The following is a 23,197-nucleotide window of genomic DNA, read 5'->3' as shown; positions in this document are numbered from 1 at the left end:
CATCCTGTATCATCACCTACCTCAGCAGTATGTAATATACCCTCTATTTCATAGAATTAAATAACTGTTTTCCCAGGAGACAAAGTTAGCTAATGAAAATTTTGTTTCCTTTGAACACAGAACAAGTAGGGTGGTGCGAAAAATTATCACCATTTAATTTCTTACAGAAATACAGGATCCACCATTGACAAGCTTCTCATTCCTGCAGTCTTAAAGCTTAGGTGAAGTTTCTGTACACTGTTACTAACTTCACCGCCACTACATGGGGACGCATTCATGACCACATCTAGACACTTAGCTCTAAGGAATCCAAATGCAATGTGAATGGAATTGCTAAGCTGTTTTTTCCTGAGCCCAAGGATAGAAGAGCTCCTGCCAACAATCTGCACTTTATTTTATATAGTCACACTTTATCTTATGTAGCTGTATTCCTTTTCTATGTCATTAAGTTTCAGAGGAGGTACTGAGGCATTCATGCTTTGACTCAGAAAAAGGTTATGTATACTTGGTATAATACTTGCATCAGAAATTAAAAATCTACTAGTAATCTTTATGAGTCAGATTGAGGTTTGGTATGTTACATAGGAAAAAAATTTAAATCTGAACTATGCTATCACTGGAGAAACTTTTTTGTACAAAATAAAATTTCTAAGGCCACAGAAAATGTATTTAGAATATATGTTTCAAATAAAAAGAAGGGGATGTTTCCCCCCTCCAGAAAAAACACATGCTTTCTGCTTTGAAATGAATTCTGCATTTTTAATTTACAAGACTGCTGCCACAGAAATTATGGATATAGCAAATGAATCCATTGGCAGATTTTGCTTTAGGGTGAATTAGAAGACAAAATGGGATTTGAAAAGAAAAGTAAATACAAATATAAATTCTGTACAAATGATCTCTAGCACAAGGGGTTTTGGTCTGCTGCGCTAGGAAAGACTGCTGTGCCAGGTTAAGAAAAGTGCAGAAGGAGAAAACAATATCCTGAAACTAAGCAACAAAATGGCTATCCAACAGACTGCAACAACTAACGGGACCTGAGCATACATTACCATGCTTAAGCAATGGCTATTCTGTTTTACTTTCTCCCACTCCTGTTTGTTACAATCTATAAGCTTACTTGGGTATTCCACAAGAGTGAAAGGACCTTTTTTCAACTATGATATTAAGCTTTTTCATTCTGAAGAAGGGAAAAAGTAAGCAGTTCAATCCATACACGAACTCTTCTGTATTACAGATTCACAATTTTAGGTTTTTATATTGCTGGTGAGAATGGCATTTTTGATTGAGGGATTCCTAATGACGCCTTCCTTTTGCCATGAAATTGTTGCATTTACACAAGCTAGAGTCCATTGAAATACATACCATAGTAACCACAAGTCTAGATTCAGGAACGAGTAGGAGTTCTGTCATCTAATACGGCATTTCATCATGAAATTGGTGTATGTAATGGGTAAGAATTTTAGGACTTGTGCCTCACTTCACAGATCTAGAAAGGTTCACAGAAATGCCTAAGAAATGCAATGGTAATACCAAAGCATGAATCTTCTAGTACTTAAAACACCTTGTCCCCAGACTTTCTTTTATTTTTTTTAATTGAAAGGTGAATAGCACCTATTCAGGCCACTCTACCTCTATCTCTTAAATATGTGGTACAAATATTAAAGTAGTATTAGTAGGTAATTTCCTGTAAAAGGGAGAAAAAAGCATACGAATATGTTCTCATTCATGTTTTGAATAGCTGAAAAAATAAAACTAAAATACATACCGCATCTGTAACTTCTATCTCATACAACTTCTGGAATGTCTCCCGATAAAAAAAAAAAAGCTTCCCACTGCCACCACCTTTCTTAACAGAAGTGCCTGTTACGAGTATTTTATCATCTGGGCTGAAACAACAATCTGTCCTGTTGAAGAAAAATTACCACACTGAGTACATCAATAATTAATGTGTAAGGAACTTACACATAAATGGCATCCTGAAAAGGAATCCCTTCTATTTGTTAATTCTTTCAAGACAAAGCTTTACAAACAAAAAATCTTGTGTCAGCTGTCATCTGTTACTACAGTTATCAGAGATAGTTCACATGTAATTACAGCTGTGCACAGAATGTGCAAAACTGACAGATCCAACAAAAATCCTCCTCCCAATCAAATTCTCCTCCACTCAAAAGCCTTGTAAACTTTTCAACATGAGAAACAAACCAAAAAAAGTATTTTCAAATCTGGTTATCAACATTAGAGTAAAAAAAAAATCAATCATGAAATCTCTTTTTGCTGATGATACATTCTTCAATGATACAAGGCAGTTCGTTTACACAGTGGCCAAAAATGTTTGTTTACTTTTACTCTATGCTACCAATAGCAGTCAAGATAGAAAGGCAGGTCATGGACAGCTCAAACACCTTATTTTGTCCTTAAAGTTGAATTTGGCTGTGCTACTGCTATAGAAATGCAGTAGTATCAATAAAAATACTACATACAATACCCAGCACTATTCAGTACAATACACTATTTTAGTACCAAATACGAGTCATCAGCACTTCTAACATTGTAACTTGAATTCATACCATGCACCTTCATGTTACATCTACTTTTCAATACAGCTTTTTTTTTTATTAATCATAGACCAAGTAAGAATGAGGATACCTTATATATCTCATTATAAAAACATAAGGCAACAAACTGGCCTCCTCCTGAAAAGTTGCTAATCTACTTGGACATAAGACACATGAGACTGAAAAATGCATAAAACCCAAGCAAAGGTAGCTATGAATTATCACAAAAAATATGACATCTTTTAAAGCAACAAGGAATCCTAAAATAGCCATGAACTGTCATTGCATAGTCCTCCCTGCGCAGTCCTTTCTGCACAGTAGTGGACCTAGTGAGAACTGAGGAGAACTTCGGCAGACCCCCGCTCAGCACAACTACTGCTGTTTCTATAGCTGGAATAAATTTAAAGAGGACTTACATTGGAAAGAAGCTGGGCAGTCTTTCTGCTGAATTAAGAGGCTTTTTAAATTGTCTAATATCCCATATCTTCAAAGTATCATCTCCTATAACACAAAAGGGACAAAGTTTAGCAATAATGAATTTAACTCAAGAATTTAGACATGCACAGAAAATTTCATCCTCCAATTCAGACACAAAAAGAACAGAATTATACGGCAGAAGCATTCAAAGCAGTGATAGTTTGGAAGCTTTTTGGCTCTAACTAACTACGAAAGTACAAGGATTCAAGTTCCACATGCCGCGTTCCAATAGATCAGAAACATCTCCTTCATAGCTCAGCTCCATCATGGCAACCCCTCCTACCAAAAAAAAGTTATGCACAGTAAAATCCGATTCCCCAAACACTTATTTATTCTGTGTTTGTGAGCATCCGTGCTTTGCTACTAAGAGTAAATTGAACGTTTAAGAAATTAAAATGTTACCATGGATGATCTAGATCAAAAACTATACAAGTTTTATGTGTCCGATTTCTACCTGCCCTGAAAAAAACGATCAGGAAGAATGGAAGGCACATGAAGTTTTCCCCCTTCCTCAGCAGGCAAACAGCAACAAACTCTCAGTCTCAGTACAGAGAACAGGCCCTGGAATGAGACAGAAATCCTTGGGGAAGAGGGAGAAGGGAAGCAACGGAACCCACACTTGCTATAACAAAACTATTTCACAGCCCTCCACACCACCTTTGGCCATAAAAGCCAAAATCAAGGTTACAGCAAGGTATTTATAGCAATTCTTGTCTGTGTTTGATAAACACGGTATGACTGTAGGCCAGTAAAAGTCAGGCTGTTTATTCCTTTCTGAAAAGTTATGACATTTTAACAAAGTGAGAAGCAGAGAGGGGAGGGGGATGATTCGTTAGTTATTCCTGGAGAGATCCACATCTCTGCTGATCATCCCTTGGGATACGCATTTCCAGCATGAGACAAACTACAGAATTTGAGCTTTGAAGCACCTCACTCAGGCACCTAGACATCTCCTTGCATTTGACATTAGTTCCTCAGTGCTTTCAAGGGTGAAAAGAAGGACTTTTAAACAACAATTCTCTCTCTAAATATATCCAGAGATTAATTTCAGACAAAAAAATTACAAAATCCTCCTGACCTGGGAGGAAAAGTAGGCAAGCGACTGGTAATCTACAGACCTGCTTCCTTTCCAAAGCATAAACCTTACAGGGAAGCAAATTTTGCTGTCTAGAAGTATTCTGTCCTTTGAGATCAAGAGCTTAAAGGAGGCCTTGGAAATAAAATGCTTAAAAGAAAAAAAAAAGTAACATGCTGTAACAAAAGAAATCAAGGTCAGCAATACCCGTTATAGGAAAAGCAGTAGTGTGTGGCCTCGTACATCATGTATGTTTATATTAAAGACCAGGATAACTCTGTAGTACAAAATATTTTAAAGAAATGGATAAATGATGTCTACAGCAGAGTATATTTCTGTTCATTGGGAAGCTAAAAGTGACAAGGAAGAAAAATACTGAGTCCCTATTTTGGGAATATCCGTTTTCCTATTGTTTCCCAGTAGACTACATCCCAATCACTTCAAAGCATTTGGTCTTGCAATATGAACCCTCTCTTTTCTCTCCCAACCCTAACAAAAAACACTTACCAGTGAGATGTTGCATCTAAAGCACCAGCCCTTTATAAATGTGTGTAAAGGATACCATTTGGCCACTCTGCAAATCTCCTAGATAGGGACATATCTAAGGCTAGCAGCCAAGGCTGTTCTGTTCCCAGTGGAACGAGCCTTGACGTGATCTTCAAGTTGTAGTCCTGCCAGGCTTTAGCAGGAGATGCAGACATTCAGCTATAGCTCTTCTGCCAATAAAAAAAATGTAATATGGTGGTTTAAAAAGTAAGAATACTCTAGGAGGACTCAAAAAGTTGTGGTTGATTTCAAATCAACACTGTCTTACATTGTGCAGAAATAGATGGTTATGTATTTGGAAAGGGAGAAATGATAGTGGAATGACTTGTCCAACACTGTGAAACTCTTATCATCCTTAAGATTTTGACCAAATTCACTTTTTCTAATTACATTTCTGTATTTCAAATATGATATTGGTTCCTGAATCTAATCTGTGTTTGGAGTTGAAACCACTGTCACTAAGAAAACAGACACATTAACTTTCCACAACATCAGGGATTTTTTCCAGTAGCATCCTTCCATCAATGCTTAAGAGGCTTCTTTACAAAAGCTGTAACAATACTGATCTATTTTTAATTACTTCATACATGGACAAAAATAGTTAAACAAAAACATATAAACAGAAGTTGTGCAGCTCAGAATGAAGCATTCAAAATAGGCCACTAAAATCAATCAGTATTTTTCTTGATGGCAGACTTCTCCAAAGCATGGCAGGATTATTTAAAGCTTTTATAGTATTTTTAGTAGCATTTCAAACTCTATTCTTCACCATTTTAAAAGAATACCAATGAACAGGCTCTAGTCTGATACTATTAGGTCAGACACCATTACGCCAATGATACTGGAGCACAGGATTTATCAAGAAGTAACAATTAGGTCCTAGAAAAAGTCTTTGGTGAGCCAGAATAGGCATTTTCAAAGTTTTTATTCAAAATAAGGCAAATGCACTGATACTACAAAGACTTTATCTGATTTTTTTTCTTTTCAATAGACAAGTACATGGATGCAAATAGCCCCCAAAGAAGCAGAAGTCCTGCCAGACGCTCAAAAAACCTAGTCAGCAACACACCTCAGGAAGCTCCTATTTTAAAGAGGAAGTCCTGTCATGAAAGCAAAGCTCAAGCACATAAATTCACAAAGATCGCTAGTGAATGCAAAGAAACATAGGAATTGAGAATTTAAAAAAAATACAACATAGCAAAGGCACAGTATAAAAAGGCTTACCATGAGTAAGCACCAGAATATGTTTATGAAATCTAATCCTTTCTGTGAAGCTTCTACTACCTACTATCACTACTTTCTGTGAGAAAAGGTACCTGAGAGAACAATTTATATGCTTCTGCATTCTGCAGTGGATCTGCAAGAGGAGCAGCAACAGCTAAAGATTGACCTTTGGAGGCACCATAGGTTGGGACCACACTCACACTGAGCCAAAGGCCTTGGGAGGGAAGTTACAAACTGGGGATTCTACTCTTAGGCTTGGAAGAGCTCTCATCATCACGTGCACCCATACCAGCCTGGCCAAATATTTAAGGGCATCAACTTCCTTGAACATATGGAAGTGAAGGATGCTGGAAGAAAGGTACTTTGATAACTCCCCTTCAGCTCCCAATGCTACACATAGTTGACTATGCCTATTAAAGCTAATCATAGAACCATTTAGCTTGGAAAAGACCTTTGAGATCATTAGGTCCAATTGTTAACCCAAGACTACCAAGTCCATCACTAAAACATGTCACTAAGCACCACATCTACACATTTTTAAAATACTTCCAGGGATGGTGATTCTACCACATACCTGGGCAGCCTGTTCCAGTGCTTGACCACCCCTTACTATGACAAGAGTATTTCCTAATGTCTAGTCTAAACCTCCCCTGACATGAGGCTGTTTCCTCTTGCCCTGTCACTTGTCACCTGGGAGAAGAGACCGACCCCCCTGCCTACACCCTCCTGTCAGGCAGCTGCAGGGAGCCACAAGGTGCCCCCGAGCCTCCTCCTCTCCAGGCTGCCCCCCCCAGTTCCCCCAGCCGCTCCCCACCAGCCTTGTGCCCCAGCCCCGGCACCAGCCCCCTGCCCGTCTCTGGACACGCTGCAGCCCCTCTGCGTCCCCCTGGCAGTGAGGGGCCCAACCTGAACACAGGAGTCGAGGGGCGGCCTCGCCAGTGCCCAGTGCAGGGGGACAGCACTGCCCTGGCCCTGCTGGCCACGCTGTTCCCGGCACCAGCCAGGATGCTGCTGGCCTCCTTGGCCACCTGGGCACACGGGGGGCTCATGCCCAGCCGGCTGCCGACCAGCCCCCCCAGGCCCTTTCCCCCCAGGCGGTTCCCAGCCCCCTGCCCCCAGCCCGAAGCGCTGCGGGGGCTGGTGTGACCCACGGGCAGGACCCGGCACTGAGCCTGGTTGAACCTCACACAACTGGCCTGGGCCCATCGCTCCAGCCTGCCCAGACCCCCCTGCAGAGCCTCCTGCCCTCCCGCAGATCAACGCTCCCCCCAGCTGGGGGTCACCTGCAAACTCACTGAGGGGGCACTCGGTCCCCTCACCCAGATCATTGGTAAAGATATGAAACAGGACTGGCCCCAACACTGAGCCCCGGCCACCAGCTGGATGTAACTCCATTCCCCACCACGCTCTGGACTCAGCCGGCCCTTAACCCAGCACAGAGCACACCCACCCAAGCCACGAGCAGCCAGTGTCTCCAGGAGAATGCTGTGGGAGATGGCGTCAAAGGCTTTACTAACATCCAGGTAGACAACATCCACAGCCTTTCCCTCACCCACTTGGTGGGTCATCATCTTGTAGAAGGAGATCAGGTCCATCTGCCTTTCATAACCCCATGCTGGCTGGGCCTGATCCTCCGGTTGTCCTGCACGTGCCATGGGATGCCACCCAGGATGATCTGCTCCATAACCGTCCCTGGCACCGAGGTCAGGCTGGCAGGCCTGTAGCTGCCTGGATCCTCCTTCCTGCCCTTCTTGTACCTACAAGACTGGTGTCACGTTGGCTGATGTCCAGTCTTCTGGAACCTCCTGGATTAGCCAGCGCTGTTGAGACATGACAGTGAGCAGTGGCGAGCTCCTCCACCAGCTCCCTCAGTGCCCTCGGGTGGATCCCGTCCAGCCCCACAGACTGTGCGTGTCTCCGTGGAGCAGCAGGTCACTGACCGTTTCCCCCTGGACTGTGGGGACTTCATTCTGCTCCTCCTCACCCTGTCTTCCAGCTCAGGGGGCTCAGTACCCAGAGGGAAGCTGGGCTTGCTGTTAAGGACTGAGGCAAGAAAGCATTAAGCACCTCAGCCTTCTCCTCATCCTGTGTGGCAGTGCTCCCCCCCGCATCCAATGAAGGATGCAGATTATCCTTGGCCCTCCTTCTGTTTCTAACATGATAGTAAAAGCGTTTTTTGTCATCTTTTACAGCAGTGGCCAGCCTGAGTTCTAGCTGGGCTTTCTCCTCTCCACCTTCCCCCTGCGTAACCTCACGACACCGCTATAGCCCTCCAGGGTTGCCTGCCCCTTCTCCCAAAGGTGGAAAACTCTGCTTTCCCCCTGAGTTCCAGCCAGAGCTCTGCTCAGCCAGGCTGGTCTTTCCTCCTGGTTTGTCTTTCAGCACATGGGGACGGGCTGCTCCTGAGCCTTTAGGACTTCCTTCTGGAAGACTGCCCAGCCCTCCTGGACCCCTTGGCCCTTCAGAACTGTCTCCCAAGGGGCTCTGTCAACCAGCCTCCTAACCAGGCCAAAGACTTCGGCCCTCCAGAAGTCCAAGGCAGCGCTTCTGCTGACCCCCTCCTTACTTCTCAGAGAATTGAAAGCTCTGTCATTTCATGATCTCCATGCCCAAGACATCCTCTGACCACCACTTCAGCCACCAGTCCTTCCCTGTTTGTAACCAGCAGACCCAGCAGGACATCTCCCCTGGCTGGCTCGCTGACCAGCTGTGTCAGGAAGGTCTCTTCCACACCCTCCAGGAACCTCCAGACTGTTTCCTCTCTGCTGTGCTGTATTTCCAGCAGACGTCATAGGTTGAAGTCCCCCATGAGGACATGGGCTAGTGATCTTGAGACTTCTCTCAGCTGCTTGTGGAATGTTTCGTCTGTCTCTTCATCCTGGTTGGGTGGTCTATAATAGACACCCTCCACAACATCTGCCTTTTTGGCCTTCCCCTTAATTCTTACCCATAAACACTCAACCGTACTGTCACCATCATTCAGCTCGAGGCAGTAAAAACACTCCCCGACATACAGGGCTACCCCACTGCCTCTTGTTACTTTTGCCCATCCCTTCTGAAGAGTTTGTAGCCAGACCTTGCAGCACTCCAGTCATGAGAGTTATCCCACCATGTTTCATTTTAATTAATGCTTTTTTGGCATTGTTTGAAATTAACATCAGCATTCAGCTCCTGAGATGTAAAACCACTTGATCTTTGAAATGCTAATGTTTATATTTACCGTAAAGAGCAATATATTATTACTCTACACAAAATAGAAAGTGACTATACATACTGCTGCATAATCCTTGAGTAAACAGGAAATGGTACACAAGGTGTTTCTACTTTGTAAAACAAATTCAAAATTAACCATTTTATTTTTCCTCAAGAGCATTGTGAGAAGATAAATACAACTAAAAGTAGAAAACGCACAAAAAACCCCTCTTGAAATCAAAAGAAAGCATACATCTGCATAAGCTATCTAATTTTTCTATATAAGTTTACTGATTACAATGACACTGAGTCTGCATACTTCATACCACAGAAAATAAATGAACTATCAAACTACTAGTTGTCATGAGATCCATGGAATTAATGAAGTCATTGCTTCATATTATGGCAAAACCTAACTCCATAAATTCTGTACATACCAAGAGTCAAAAAAAACTTTTTTAGGTTTTTGTAACAGAACCCAAGTCCAGTCATAATGCTTACCTCTTCACTGTTAAACAAAGAAAACATTCCCCAAATACTATCTTCACTGTATTTTAGAAAAAGTTACTTTTATGGTTACAAGTATGCAAAAATATCACTTTCTTAAGTTTCTGTCAAGTTACTACCTAATACCCAAGAAGAGTAAGACTGGGAACTCACATAAAAAAGGTCTTTCACTTTTCATTTTCCCCTGTGCTTACAGCTGAGCCCTGCCTCATCTCTCTCATATCCAACAAAGAATCTACATCAGATGCAGGAGAATCCATTAGGCTTTCATTCAATGAAAAGTCCCCATGCCCCAAACAACTATCAGCTCTTTGATCCTCAGCACTTGGCAGGTGTGTTAATCTATGAATGCTAGATCCACATCTGCTTTTGTTGGTACAGATCCAAAGCAATACTCATATTAAAGCACTAACCAAACAAGTCAAAATAAGGTATGAATCCTCCTTATTCTCTAGCACAGCACACACAGAGCTTTTTTTTTTTTCTTTTAATACACTGACAAAGGTAGCATTTTTATCCACCCTAAAGGGCCAAATTTCTGTACAGTCTTACATTCTGCAAACAATCAATCAACATTTTATATAGCTTAGAGCACAGTGTGATAGATAAAACAGAAGTGAAAGTTTGTTTAACACAACATAAAATATGGAGACAGATGAGGAAGAGCAGGCAACCACAAGTGCCATACGCAATGAAAATAAGCAAAGGTTATTTCTGTGATCTATATTCATAAATGTGAAACATAAGAGAATTTACATAAATGGAGGTTTCAAGATAGCACTAGTCAATATTCCTCCTGTAAGTACTAACCTTGTTTGCTGTTGATATTTAAAAGCACACGGAGGTTTCCCTTTAAATCTTATAAAGTATGTCTGGGTGAGTTTTTCAGGGGCAACTCCACTAGCAGACAGATGCGGCATTTCACTTAGCCCACAACAGAAAGACAGATGGTTCACCTGTTTTCCAAGCAGGAGAAGGTTCTGACACAGTAAATGTCTGGTTCAGTAAGGACCAGCAAGGTTAAGACTTTTTACCTCAACCCCTTAATGCTCATTCATGATGAGTACAATGAACTCTGCAATAGAACTCTGGACCCCAGAACCTGAACAGTAATTAAAAAACAATCCAAGTGCCATTAGCTTGCCCTAGTAAGCCTAGAGCTGTCAAGGACAAGACTACCATCATCTTACTCTGAAAGATGTGATCTGGGGAACAAAATATTTGGAATCTTAGAAATGTAGCAAGACATACAAAATAGCTGGAGAGGCAGCATCCAACAGCAGCTGCGTATTGCTGTAAAAGCCACCAGTGTCATTCTACTCATCAGGGGGAGGACACAAAGCATTTGCAAGCTACAGCCCTTAGCCTGGAAGTATATCCCCTGCTTCAGAGCTTCTGCCATCTATGAATACCTCTATCCTGGTATTTTGTATACATGATCTCATTTTGTCTATCTACTAAACTGACCAGATGTCCTGTACATATGTTAGGCACAATGTTAGCTGACATTAACATATACCTCCTCTCCCTCAGCCTGTTTATTTGGCCTTGGGGCCATGCTAATGCATACACATTATGCATATAGGCTTCTGGTTACAGCTGGTTTCCATCCAACAGCTTGGATTGTGTGCTTGCACCTGCCTGCAAAATATTGGGTAGACAAATCTCTAAGAAAAGCTGTTTCAGGCAGACATCATCCTATCCCATACACTCAATACTGGAGTCAGTGTGTTTTCAAATGTATCTGCCTTCTCCAGACTTGTTCTGTTATCTAAGACTTTTTAATAAAAGTTTATCTGAAGTTTAAAAACACAAGTGTTTTTTTCCTGTCGTGTAGACATCTCAAATTTTTTTGCCATTCCAGCACATCTTGGCCACTCACTTCCAGTCATCACCTCTTGATGTTTGTAATGTAAGTTAGATAAAAATTCCAATTAGAACAGAAACAGACATTGCATAAGAAAGCTGCTTGAAGAATTACTAACTCCAGAACCGAGATACTGTTACTGAGGGGCAGTAATCTTCCCAGAAAGAACTAAGTAAAGAAACTGGTCTTGTTTTATTTTTACTTAAGGTAGTGATTTCCTTTTGGTATATTATTAATGCTAGAAAAGATGACAGATCAGGAACTGTATAATATAAACAGCAAAGTTTTCCTGAATTGCTCTAAAATGTGCTTTCAGGAACACAGTATGGCATGGTGTATCAAAATAGAACATGTCAATTGTGAAACATTTCAGGTTTAAATCACTAGTATCTGATTTTACTATCTTACCAACATCAAAACCAATTACTTTTAACGATGATAAGATTTAAATGGTTTGTTTCCCAAACCATTTAACTTAGTAAATTTAAAATTGCCTTACATGGAACACATCAAAGGGTTCTTACAGTCACCTACCTCCCCGGCTGGCAAGGACAGTACCATCATAAGAAAATGTCAAGCATGAAGTGTCAGTGCCTGGAGCATGGGCTTGCCTGCAGTGGAACTTTGTGTGTACCTGTTTGTCAAACAAATAAAACATCAGAAAATTTTCTTGTTTCAAGATGGGATGAAGATTGCTTTATAGCATTTTGTGTACTCTGAGGCTATTCCTAAATTTAAACAGAAACCCCTGCATTTTTAGCAGGTACATACGCTAAATATTTCTACAGCCTTTTAAAAATGTCATACATCTTTCAGAATAGGCTTTCACAATAATAGCTTGAATGAAAAAATTTACTTTTTCATAGGTTTAATTACACAGTCCGCATTTACACATCATCAGCGCTATTGGAAAACTCTGACTAACACTGAATAAAGGTAGTTACACCTGGTTAAGATAAAAAAAACATTTTAAGACAGTTCTCAACACTCCTGTAGGCAGACTTATACTTAGAAAAAAATACAAAAATACAATACACATACTTTGGGGAAAGGACTTAAAAGAAGGATTGTAAGAACTTACTTTTTCCAAACTTAATCCTTGGCAAAATACATGGCTTATATAATACAATAAAGTTCAAATATTCTGAGGTTTGTGTTCCATTTAGCTGCAATAAAATTCCAGTTGGGGAAGGAGGTTTGTTTATTTTTAATTATTTCTATTTTGCCAATAATCCTAGAGAGAGGCAGAAATTACTTTCAGGTTAAAGTTTTGTTCTTGTATAGAGCTGACTTCTTATTAGTTGCTATTTAGTAAAATCCCTAAGAATTCTATTAAAAAGGAAGTAACCTCAAATTAAATTTTAGCACATTTGTAAAATAAAGCTTTCCTTCTTCCCAACCAAACCAATGTTCTCAGCTAAGATACCAAGATGCCTTTCATAAACAGTAAGGGAAAACAGAAGAAATGAGAAAAAGAGAGCAACAGAGATGAAGGAATTTGAGACAGGTTAACTCCTTTTTAACACTTAGGAAATTACAGTTCTCATTTGCCCTCTTTTCCTAACATAAAACCAGTTCCTACAGCTGTGAAATAAAGCATTTGAAAAGTAAAGGTTGCCTATTCAACAGTATCTCAGCTTTCCACCTGTAAAACAAGGATTAAAATACGCTCTTCCTTATACAGAAGGGGAAAAAACAAATCAGTGGCCTTAAATTCCTTTATTTACCGTAGTGATGAACAAAATGCAAAAATACACATAGAAGCATATATTTTCAGAGGAGAGTTTGAACAGCATGCAGTAAGTCAGATCTGGAATCACACCCTCAACAGTAAGAGGACAAAACACTGAGCAGCTGCTTAGTGATTACTCTCCAATCTATACATTAAAAGAGATAGAGTTCTACAGAATGAAAAAGGAGGATGTGATGCTGAAATGCAAACATATGGATGGAATTAAGCTTGCACAGGAGTCCTCATGTTACCGTATCTTCTAATTTTTGACTACGCACCTTATTAAGACTCTTTTAATAGGCTATTTTGTATGCAAAAGATCCAAGCTAGTAAAGTAATTAATGTTGTTTAACCTTTCAAGTATTTGTTCTAAATGTGGTCCAAAAGCTAAAGAATCTTTGTGTGATGACATTAATGACGATTGCAAGTTTATTTTGGTGTGCAGATTTAGTCGAGTTTTGAGAGGAGTCACAGAAGTTGTTCCCTCCACAAATGACTCTTCAACAAAGGAGTATTGGGGGATAGAATGTAACAGCCTACATTCAGCCATAGTCCTTGTTTCGAAATTACTGCCACTTCTAGCCTATTGTGTGTATCCTGAAGAAACTCTATGAACAGACTGAAGTTTACAAATGTATGTCTTTGGTGGGGGTGTTTATAAGTGTTCAGAAACATACTTTATGCATCCTATTACATAAAATTTTCCAACTATGTGGCAACATACAAAGGACAAAATGTGAATTGGCTATCAGAAAATTTTCTCTAATATTTGTTAAACATCAGCAAGCAAGTAAAATGATGCATTTTCTACCTAAGAAATACTATGGACACTTGCAAAAACACCTCAAAAATTACTAAAAGATTGCAGTGTGGTATTTAGCCATATCAAATAAATCAGAAAAACTTCATTTGGGCTCCACAACACTAGTCTACTCAATACTCCCATTCCCCCCTGGCAACGTCACACTGACATACATGTATTAAAATGAGAAGTTTTTTATTTTGATGTCCAACTTAACGCAAGGATGTTTTTTTGTTTTCTTTCATTTCATCCTCAATCAATCTGAAATTCCTTCCTTTTGTTTTGATTTGCATTAAAATAAATAAAAATATTTGGGGTCCAACCAATGCCTTTTCTTTTGTGTTTTACCCATAAAAACCCCAAACATCTATGTATATGTAGATAGATGGTAAATCACAAAATATTTAAGCAGTTTTCTTATTTTCCTATAGTCAAATATGCTAATTTGATTTAGCATGAATTTATGAAACCATTAATCAAACCTAAACTGTATCTTTCAGGAATTAAACAGTTCACCTTAATTACATCACCCACTACGGAGCCTTCTTAATGAAGTACCTATACTTCAACCAGTTCTTACCTTTTTTCAACTGTTCCATGAAAAAAAAAAAAAAGCAGCAACATACAGATATCTAAGACTCAGACATTATTTGCCCCTCAATCACAAAAACAGAACACAAGAGAAAAAAATTAGCCCAACCCCCCTATCCAGCTTCAATGCCTTAGGATTTCATGTAAGACAAGACTCATCTGAAAGAGACAGTAAGATTGCATCAGGAATTCTGTTTGTCTTTAAAAATAAATTTGCTCAGTTTACCAGTGAAAAGATTGTTTTCCTAACTTTGAGCTCTGCAAGCCTGCCCTCCATATATTATTCAGCAAAGCATATAACCCTGAATTGTAATACTAAATCAAATATTCTAAAATGATTGAAGGTTACTCTAAAAATGATAGAAGGTTGAACAAGGAGTTTTTACATACACCGGCAAATGTTCATTGCAGTTTTCAAAGAAAATAATGTATTTGGCCTCTGGCCTCTGAACATTTTTAACAGATGTCTAATCTTGCTAACAAATCATTAGCAAAAAAAATTGTTATCAGAATGTTTCTTGCTGGAAAGACATGAAACAGTATAATAAACGTACACAATTCAAACATTTGATTCAGGAGGGGAAGGAAGAGAGCACTGTAACACTAGATAAAGATACACAAATAATTAGGGCAAAGTGTATCTACATTTCTCCCTCATTAACCCTCTCCTTTTGTTTCTGAGGTGCCTGCTATTATGGAGTACTAGTCATACACTGTAAAAAAAAAATCTCACAAGTTCATCAGTCCTTAATTTTTTTTTAAGGTTATTTCAGCAAATTCTGCAGTAACACACTCTATCTTCTGCAAATTGTTTGAAGGCTTTCTAGCAAGTAACTCCAGCAATGTAAGCACTTTCTTTCTAACTTTGTATTAGCACATATATTTTTGTTAAGCAGTTACAGCTGACTTGACTTGTGTGCAATACGAGATGACAGGCAGAAAACACAAAGCACATGTGAGAAAGGACACAGTTGCATGTAGCAAAAAAACTAGGATAACAGATAAATGTCAAGGTTTGCACTATCACCGCAGTCTTCACAGAGGGGATGAGAACCAGAAGATAAAAGGAAGCCAGAGAAAAGATTTGGAAGAGGTTACAAAAAAAAAAAAAAAAAAAAAAAAAGTAGTGTACATGACTGGAGCATCAGTAATGAATATCCTTAAAATCTGGGTGGACTGCAGAGGACCAATATGGGAAGTGATGACATCGGCCACATGAAGTGTTTATCACAAATGAATGACCGACAACAGAGCCTCATGGATAGAGTTCTGCATCATACAACCGCTCTCCTTCTCCAGAATCCTAAATAAAACATGTTCTTAGAAAAGAAGACGACAGAACTAGTCTGTTTGTTCACCACACAAATCCAAGCCACGTCCTTGGACCTGAGACGCTTTTCCTGAGAAAAACAACTAAAAGCTTAATTAATGAAATTGTGGAACTTTCCACATTGTTTCTAGGATACCATATTCCACAGTTAAGCCCATGCTTTCCCAAGGTTATAATGCTTCCCAACCATCTTTTAACGAAATAACGAATGTCCCAGCCACGACATTCTTTTTCCTTCTCGTTCCTGACATCTTCAAGATTCTTTTTAAAAGCAGAGGCAATAAATTAAGGAAGGCCTTGGGGAAAGTGAGATCACAGACTGCTACATCAGTCTTTCCCTGTACTGCAGATGTATAACAAAATTTTGCTCATTTATTAGTGTGAATACAGTCAACCATTCGACCACAATCATGTCTACACCAAAAGGAACTCTATCCAACACTGAGTGTGCCACTAGCAATGTGCAATCTACTCCAGTTTGCTCCAGCACAAGAAAGGTGTATTATGAACAGGGGAGCTCAGCTCTAGAGATGTCTCCCATGCTTACCTACCAGCTGTTCCCCTGCTTTCACATCAAGGAATGTTTGCAACACTCCTTCAGAGAGCTGGAAATCAGGATTTACGCTTGTTTCAAATGTGAGGCAGACAGGCAGGACTAGCTGGGCAGAGATGCCAGACGGGCAAGTCCCAAGCCATATACGGCCATTTAAGATTTAAACTGGTGGTTTCACCCAACTAAGATACTCTCAGCAAAATAACTTAGCTGACACTGACAACATTCAACTGCAAAAATTATAATTTTTAAAAATATAAAAGCCTTCCAAGATAACATATTATCATAGGCCAGTCTCAAGGTGACAAAGGCATGAGCTACAAAGCTGCAAGAAGAAAACAAACCAGAAACCTTCTTGCTGTTTGTGTCTTTGTTGCCAGTGATCCCACCAGAGACAGACAGCAATCTCGGAGCTGTGATCACAGCTGACAAGACAGACAGGTTCTCAGGGCACCAGACACTCTCCAAATGGCTATTTTCCCAGCCCCCTTTTGGTCATCTCTACTGAAGGAAGCATATATGCTTCCCTCTCAACTATAATCCAGAAAAGAAATATAACTGTACTTTCTGGGTTTAGTATATCACTTACAAATTATCAGGTCTACATATGCCAGCTGAACTCAGGAATTGTCAGGTTTTTTCCCCGAGTAGGCAGTTGTACACTGTATCAGATGCTTTCCTTAAGTCTCTGTGAACATGATCCTTGGGCTTTCAATTTATGTGACAGCTCTTCAATACCACTTCCCGTCGTGCAGAACTGGATGCTGTTTCAGTAATGACCATACTGATGCAAAACAAGATTAACTTGTGAAATTTGAGGTTTTAGTATTTACATGATTACACTGTTATATGATTTGCTCTCCTCTGTGATTTTCTAGCTCAGCGACATCTACATGTATCATTAGCAGACCTTAAACACTCTTCCCTTTCTCTCAATCCTAATTAACCAATTATGAATACAGTAACCTAACTTTATTTGCTATAAACAGAACATCTAATTGGCAATTGTATTTAACTGTGCTACATGCCCATTATATTCTCATCTGTTACAACTAAGACCACTAAGACCTTTTTCTGGTTGGAGGTATGATATTCTAAGGGAAGCAAGTCTTTGGGATTTTTTTATCTCTCATACACAGCAGTGGTTCAATACCGTCCAATCATCTTTCACATGCATTTCATAAAGAAGTTTTCCTAGTTATTTGCAATTACTGACCAGATAAGAGACTTGGTGCTTTTTTGTTGTGGTTTTTCTTTTTAATACACTGCAATTTTACTTGATCAACTGTATTGAGATGAAAAACCTACATAACCAGAAAAAGAAGGAGGGGGGGGAGAGAGATAACAGCTCTGTAACGATTTTTAAAGTTTATAAAATCTTCAACCCCTTGCAACAAATCATGCATTCTATCATGGAAGTATGAACAAAAAGAAAAACACAAGTGTGAAATGCATAGCCAAAAAAGTTGGGCTGTTATGTAAAATAGCATGCTTAGGAGAGAAGCCATACAGCAGTATAGTCACTCATGGTGAAAAATGATTTAGCATTTCGTTAATTGCAATTGATAAAATTGCACTTAACTGAAAAAAAATCTCTTAGCATTTACACAGAAGGCAATGAGGCCAAGCACCTGATACAATGGACTCTACATGGTTTTAGACAAAAAAAATAGGAAGCAAGCAGGCTGGCTTGCCTTAGAGATGTCTCTGAGCCGCTGTAGAGTGGTAAGAAAGTCTTTCTTATCTGCCCATGTTTCATTCACCACTTACAGCATTCAATTTCTAAGAATATGGATAATAACAGAAACAATTTCTTGTTTAATTTAATTCATCAAGAAAGATTTTAGGAAACTGTTTTAGAAAGATGGCTTCTTAAAAGCATTGCTAAATATTTGCCTAATGGTTTGAAAATGAAACCCCAGCTGAATGTTTGGCTGCACCATCAAACTTTGCATTTGAGAAAATAAACTATCTTGGCCACAAAAACAATAAATATTACTAATAAAAGTAGCTTTTGGAAACTATTCAGTTGACTTCCTTTGGGGAGTTTTTACACTGCATGAGAAAAATGTACGAAGATGTAAAAGACATGCTCCTTTGTATCTTTTCAAAACTTCTCTAACCCATCCTGTGCTAACCTAGCAAATGTATGATTTTCCTTTTTACTATCATAAATATGGCTTCTGTAAACAAACAAACAAAACCCCCCATAATTTTGACTTTTTCACAAATAATCATTTAGACTTGCCCAGCTGCTGGAGGTTCCTTTGCCTTCCAGAAAAGAATGAAATTTGATCAATGTTATTCTGTAAAAATTTCATGAGAAGTTTAGTTAAGATATACTGGAATCCCACTGAAAGTCCACAGATTGCTTCAAATTCACCTATGCAAACATCAGATGCTTCATATCAATTAGAAGTAGCCTTTTCCCTCTTGGTAATAAACAAGCAAAAATATAAACAGAAAAATTATAAAGAAGTTATATGTCTTTAAAAAGCAACTACCGCAAAGTTATTCCTACCATAATTCAATGTAGTTTCTCGTATCCTTTCAGTCTTCAGTTAAGTTCAGCTTAAGACCCATTTTATTGATCTTACAGACATACAGTGTGAATAGTGAAATATAACCAAAATATATAGAAATTCACACAAAGCTAATATTTCTGGTTCAGTAACACTTGAGCCAAAAAAGGTGTAGTTTGCAGTATGTTATCTAAGGTGGCTGTATAATAAATTTACTTGTTCAAAAAAGGAGCTAGGACATGTATATTCCAACAAGATGGGTCTATTTCTGTAAGCAATGAAGAGTCACTTTCACTGAACTTCCTGTAACATATAATGAGCTATTATTATTTCTTATACATTATTTGATTTTTCCAACAAAAATGTATTGCAAGCCATTGTGCTCCATTTTCTCTGCTTATTAATTAAAATAATATCTTTTTAATTTTGATTTTAAAAAAGGATTTGATTTTATTTATTTGGGTGGAAAACTGAAGTTTAAAAGGTATTTTGCCACAAAGTATTTTGGTGACAACATCAGCATTCTTAACGTAGAGCCTCAGTGGTTTACAATGTTGCATAAACTGGCTGAGACTATTAGCTCAATATACTTAACACTGATTTTCAAGGACTAAACATATTTGAATTTTTTTTTAAAGCACTGGAAAGCAAAAAATGCCATCATCATTCAGCAAAGTAAACTGTTCAGAGAAGTTGGCTTTCAGAAGTTAAAGAAAACGTCTGTTACAGGTCACCTGGCACTTGCAGATTGGGGGGGGGATATGCATTTTTTTAATAACCAAAGATATGCTGCTATTAATCTTCCAGACACAGAGATGCTAATACCCTCAATTTCAATTACCTTTAGCTCAGAATTTCACCTGATGAGTTCATCAACTTCAGGATTAGGCTCCAGAGTTATGTATGAGTAAGATGTAAAAGTAAGAAGCTGGCAGGGGAAACAACGGAAACTCAAGCAAACTTTCTCTTCGAGCAATATTCCTATCTCAGTTTCACGATTACTTCTTTGATGTTGCTTTTTTTCCTCAAAGTTCTTTAATACAACTGGCTAGCTAAATAAGCAAGCAAATAAAAAACCCTACATATTTGTAACCAAAACACTGGCAAAGCGCAAAAAAATTTTCAACAATTGTTTCCTGTAAGTAGTTTATACTAACCGAACACAGTGTTCCACAGGGAAAAGTAGTAAGTTCCCACTTAGCTTCAGAATCTGTAAACCCAAAGTTACAGATAGCAAATGTACAGCTTTTACAAGTAAAATATTAAGAGTGTTAATCACTGTTTCCATGTGTACAATATACAGCTGTTAAAAGCTCTTGTGCCAAAATGTGGTTTTGTTCAAATACAACAAATTACAACTAAATAGAGCATTTGAATTCATCCAGCACTTAGGTCAGAACAACATACTGTCTTACATAACTCTGGAGTTCAGGTTTTGTGGTAGCATCAACTACAACCCCCAAAAAAATGCTTACGATCTTTCATGATTAAAGATACTTTGTAAAGTCAGTTAAATTTCAAACCAAGATTTCACTGCTTCTGCAAGATAAGGCTCTGGTATAATTATATATGATTTCTGACACTAATATTTAAATGACTTGAAAATGAAAGTTTCCACTTTAAAAAACACTGTACATTTATCCACCCACACTGCACAACACCCTGTAGTATCAAGTTTCCAAGCTAGTCTACAGACCAGTAGTCAAGTACCTAATCATTAGGTAGACTGAAAAAACATGTAACATCTTTTAGAAAAATATGGCTGGCTATTCCACAGTGAGATTCCTGAACAGATTTCAAACACGGATCACTTCTGAAATTACTTTCCTTTTTTAATAGATACTAAAACCAGATTACTGCTTAAATATGAGAAAATTCCTTTGTTTGGAATTAACGTCCTTAGATGACTTAATCCCTTATGTCTCATTTCATATAAATAATAATCGGATTATTAAAGCTATGGTAATGTAAAATTTCCTAATTAATATCCAAGATTCCCTCAAACAGGCTGCAGAATCTTCACACCAATTTGTCTCTGAGGAGTACAGAATCTTTTTCCGGCAATTAGCCTTCTCCTCGACTGTTAATGTTCCTTCAAAACTGTCTTTTCACTTCCTTTTCCCACTTTTTTATGACGATCTGTAGCACCCCCTCCTCACTACAATTCTGTTTCACCACTAGCATGCATAAAAATCTTCCCCATTCAACAAAAAAATTCCTTCCATTTTCTCACCCTAGCCTTCTAGTTTTGTTTCAGCGCAATATTTCACACTCGTCCCTAGCAACTTTGTATTTATTCTCCATCAGCAGTGGCATCTTCAGAGCATACGGAGATAACATGGATTGCTGTTCGTGAAAGTCGTATCTCAAAAAAACTCATTTGGATTACCCAGTTTTCACCAAATAGCTCCAGGTTTCTTTTCTCTCTCCATTACTCTTTTTCACACTTTGGCCTTTTCATCCTTCTCCTCCATCTTCATTCCTTGTCAATCCCACTTAAATCCCTTCCTGAGTCTCAACAGATTTATCCCTGACAAATCCAACAACACTACTACCCCAACCAGCCTTGGAAAAAAGTCCCAATTTTCTGCTCCCCTTCTTCATTGTTTTATTGTCCAGTACCTCCTGAAGATACTGGAGATACAGGAGTAAACCTTCTGTGTGCTGGCTCCCTTCTTTAGTATTCCTCCAGTGTGTGATACTCTCTGCCTCCGTTTCACTGGCTATTTACTATTACTCAATCCCCTTGGTCACTCAGCTTCTCACTCTAAAATATAGTTTTAAAAACCTTATTCAGAACCATGACTACCCATCTTTTCATGCCATTAAACTACCTTCCAAGAAAAGGCGCATCATTCTGTCTGCTCAACATCTTAGCTCATCTTGACATCACTTTGTGATTGTTCCACTGGCAACTTAAATTCAACATGATGAAAGCTGTTTCTGATTTTCTTACCTGGATGCCATCACTCCTCAATTTCTCTGGAACACCTAACCTCTTTTAACCATTCACCGTAAGAAAAATGTTGGTTTGTGTATCACAATGTGTCATCTCCTTTCTGTCACATATTATAAAACACACTGTAGTAAATCCAATCAATAACCCATTGCCAGCATTATTACCTTGACGTCTTTTCCCTCTTTGTTTCCTTGATAATGGTTCTTTACTTTTAGGGTCCACCGTTGCCTCATTTTGTCATCTTTAACAGCTGTATTTTACCAATGACTTAAATATATATTCTTCCAATAATAGCAACTACAGATCGTTCACTTAATCCTCAAGCACATCTGTGTTTTTCTCATAAAATAAAACAAAGTCAAACCAACAAACCACTGCTCCCTTTTCCTTAACACATATGGACTCACAGTAAACTATCATTTAAAAATTACACCAAAAAAAAGGAGACAAATAGCAAATGAGTCTGCACACTGCCTTGCTTTTGTTTATTGGTATAAACCTCTTAACAACTTGACACTAAAGCATTCATTTTCTGACATAACCACATTTGTTTTCTGGAAGGGAAATAATCAAAACTGAAGTTTGTTTTATACATGCAGACACACAGCAGCACTCATTAGTTCAGCTCTGCCTTGTTCTGCTACCTCAATGCAACAGTCAAGAAAACACAGTGACCTGTCTGGAGTACAGAAACCATTCCTACACCCTGTCAACACCTACGCAGTTTGGCACATCAAATACCAAAACCAACCAGGCATTTGCAACAAGTGACAAGCCAATGGCTGGCAATGCAATGCTTTCCGCTGACTAGAACAGGTGTCCCTATTTCTGAAAAAATCACTCAGGCTCTTGAAGGTGGTCTTGAATATAAGCTGGTGCCCTCATTACAAGGGCAGGAACACACTACCTGTACTAGTTGTGCTTTTGCAAGCGCTAGTGAAACAGCCTCTGTAAAGGTATACTCTGGTGACCTCCACAAGATGAAGTCTGCATACAGCCTCAGTTCTGTGTTGGGGCTCAAGCTACTCTCCAAACGCTACCACAGACCTGAATACTGGTGAGGCCAATGAAACAGGTCAGGGAGTTAGCACACAGTGCCACTTCTGTGCTCTTACCAGGGTACCTGCTGATCACGGCAGCTACTTTCATCAGGAGCTCTTAGCGTCCATTAAAAAAGTGGTCTATGATTATACAATAAACTGGAAATTTTCAAAATGTTTCACTCTGTTTGTAAAATAGCACAGTACTTTCCAACGTGGCCA

The 23,197-nt window shown here is 38.9% G+C and overlaps 1 protein-coding gene across 1 annotated transcript in view; it reads right to left on the bottom strand.

The window, feature by feature from the left end:
- Nucleotides 1-23,197, bottom strand: part of WDR70 (WD repeat domain 70) — a 136,957-nt gene that overhangs the window by 25,283 nt on the left and 88,477 nt on the right. The window contains exons 11-13 of the mRNA XM_080372145.1: nt 11,981-12,080; nt 2,975-3,059; nt 1,769-1,907 (exon numbers count right to left, since the gene is read on the bottom strand). Coding sequence (XP_080228271.1) covers nt 1,769-1,907; nt 2,975-3,059; nt 11,981-12,080 — 324 coding nt within the window. The remainder of the gene's footprint in view (nt 1-1,768; nt 1,908-2,974; nt 3,060-11,980; nt 12,081-23,197) is intronic.

This window comes from Falco punctatus, assembly GCF_963210335.1.
Source record: "Falco punctatus genome assembly, chromosome: Z".
Classification (NCBI taxonomy): domain Eukaryota; kingdom Metazoa; phylum Chordata; class Aves; order Falconiformes; family Falconidae; genus Falco; species Falco punctatus.
This window is presented reverse-complemented; position numbering and strand designations above follow the sequence as displayed.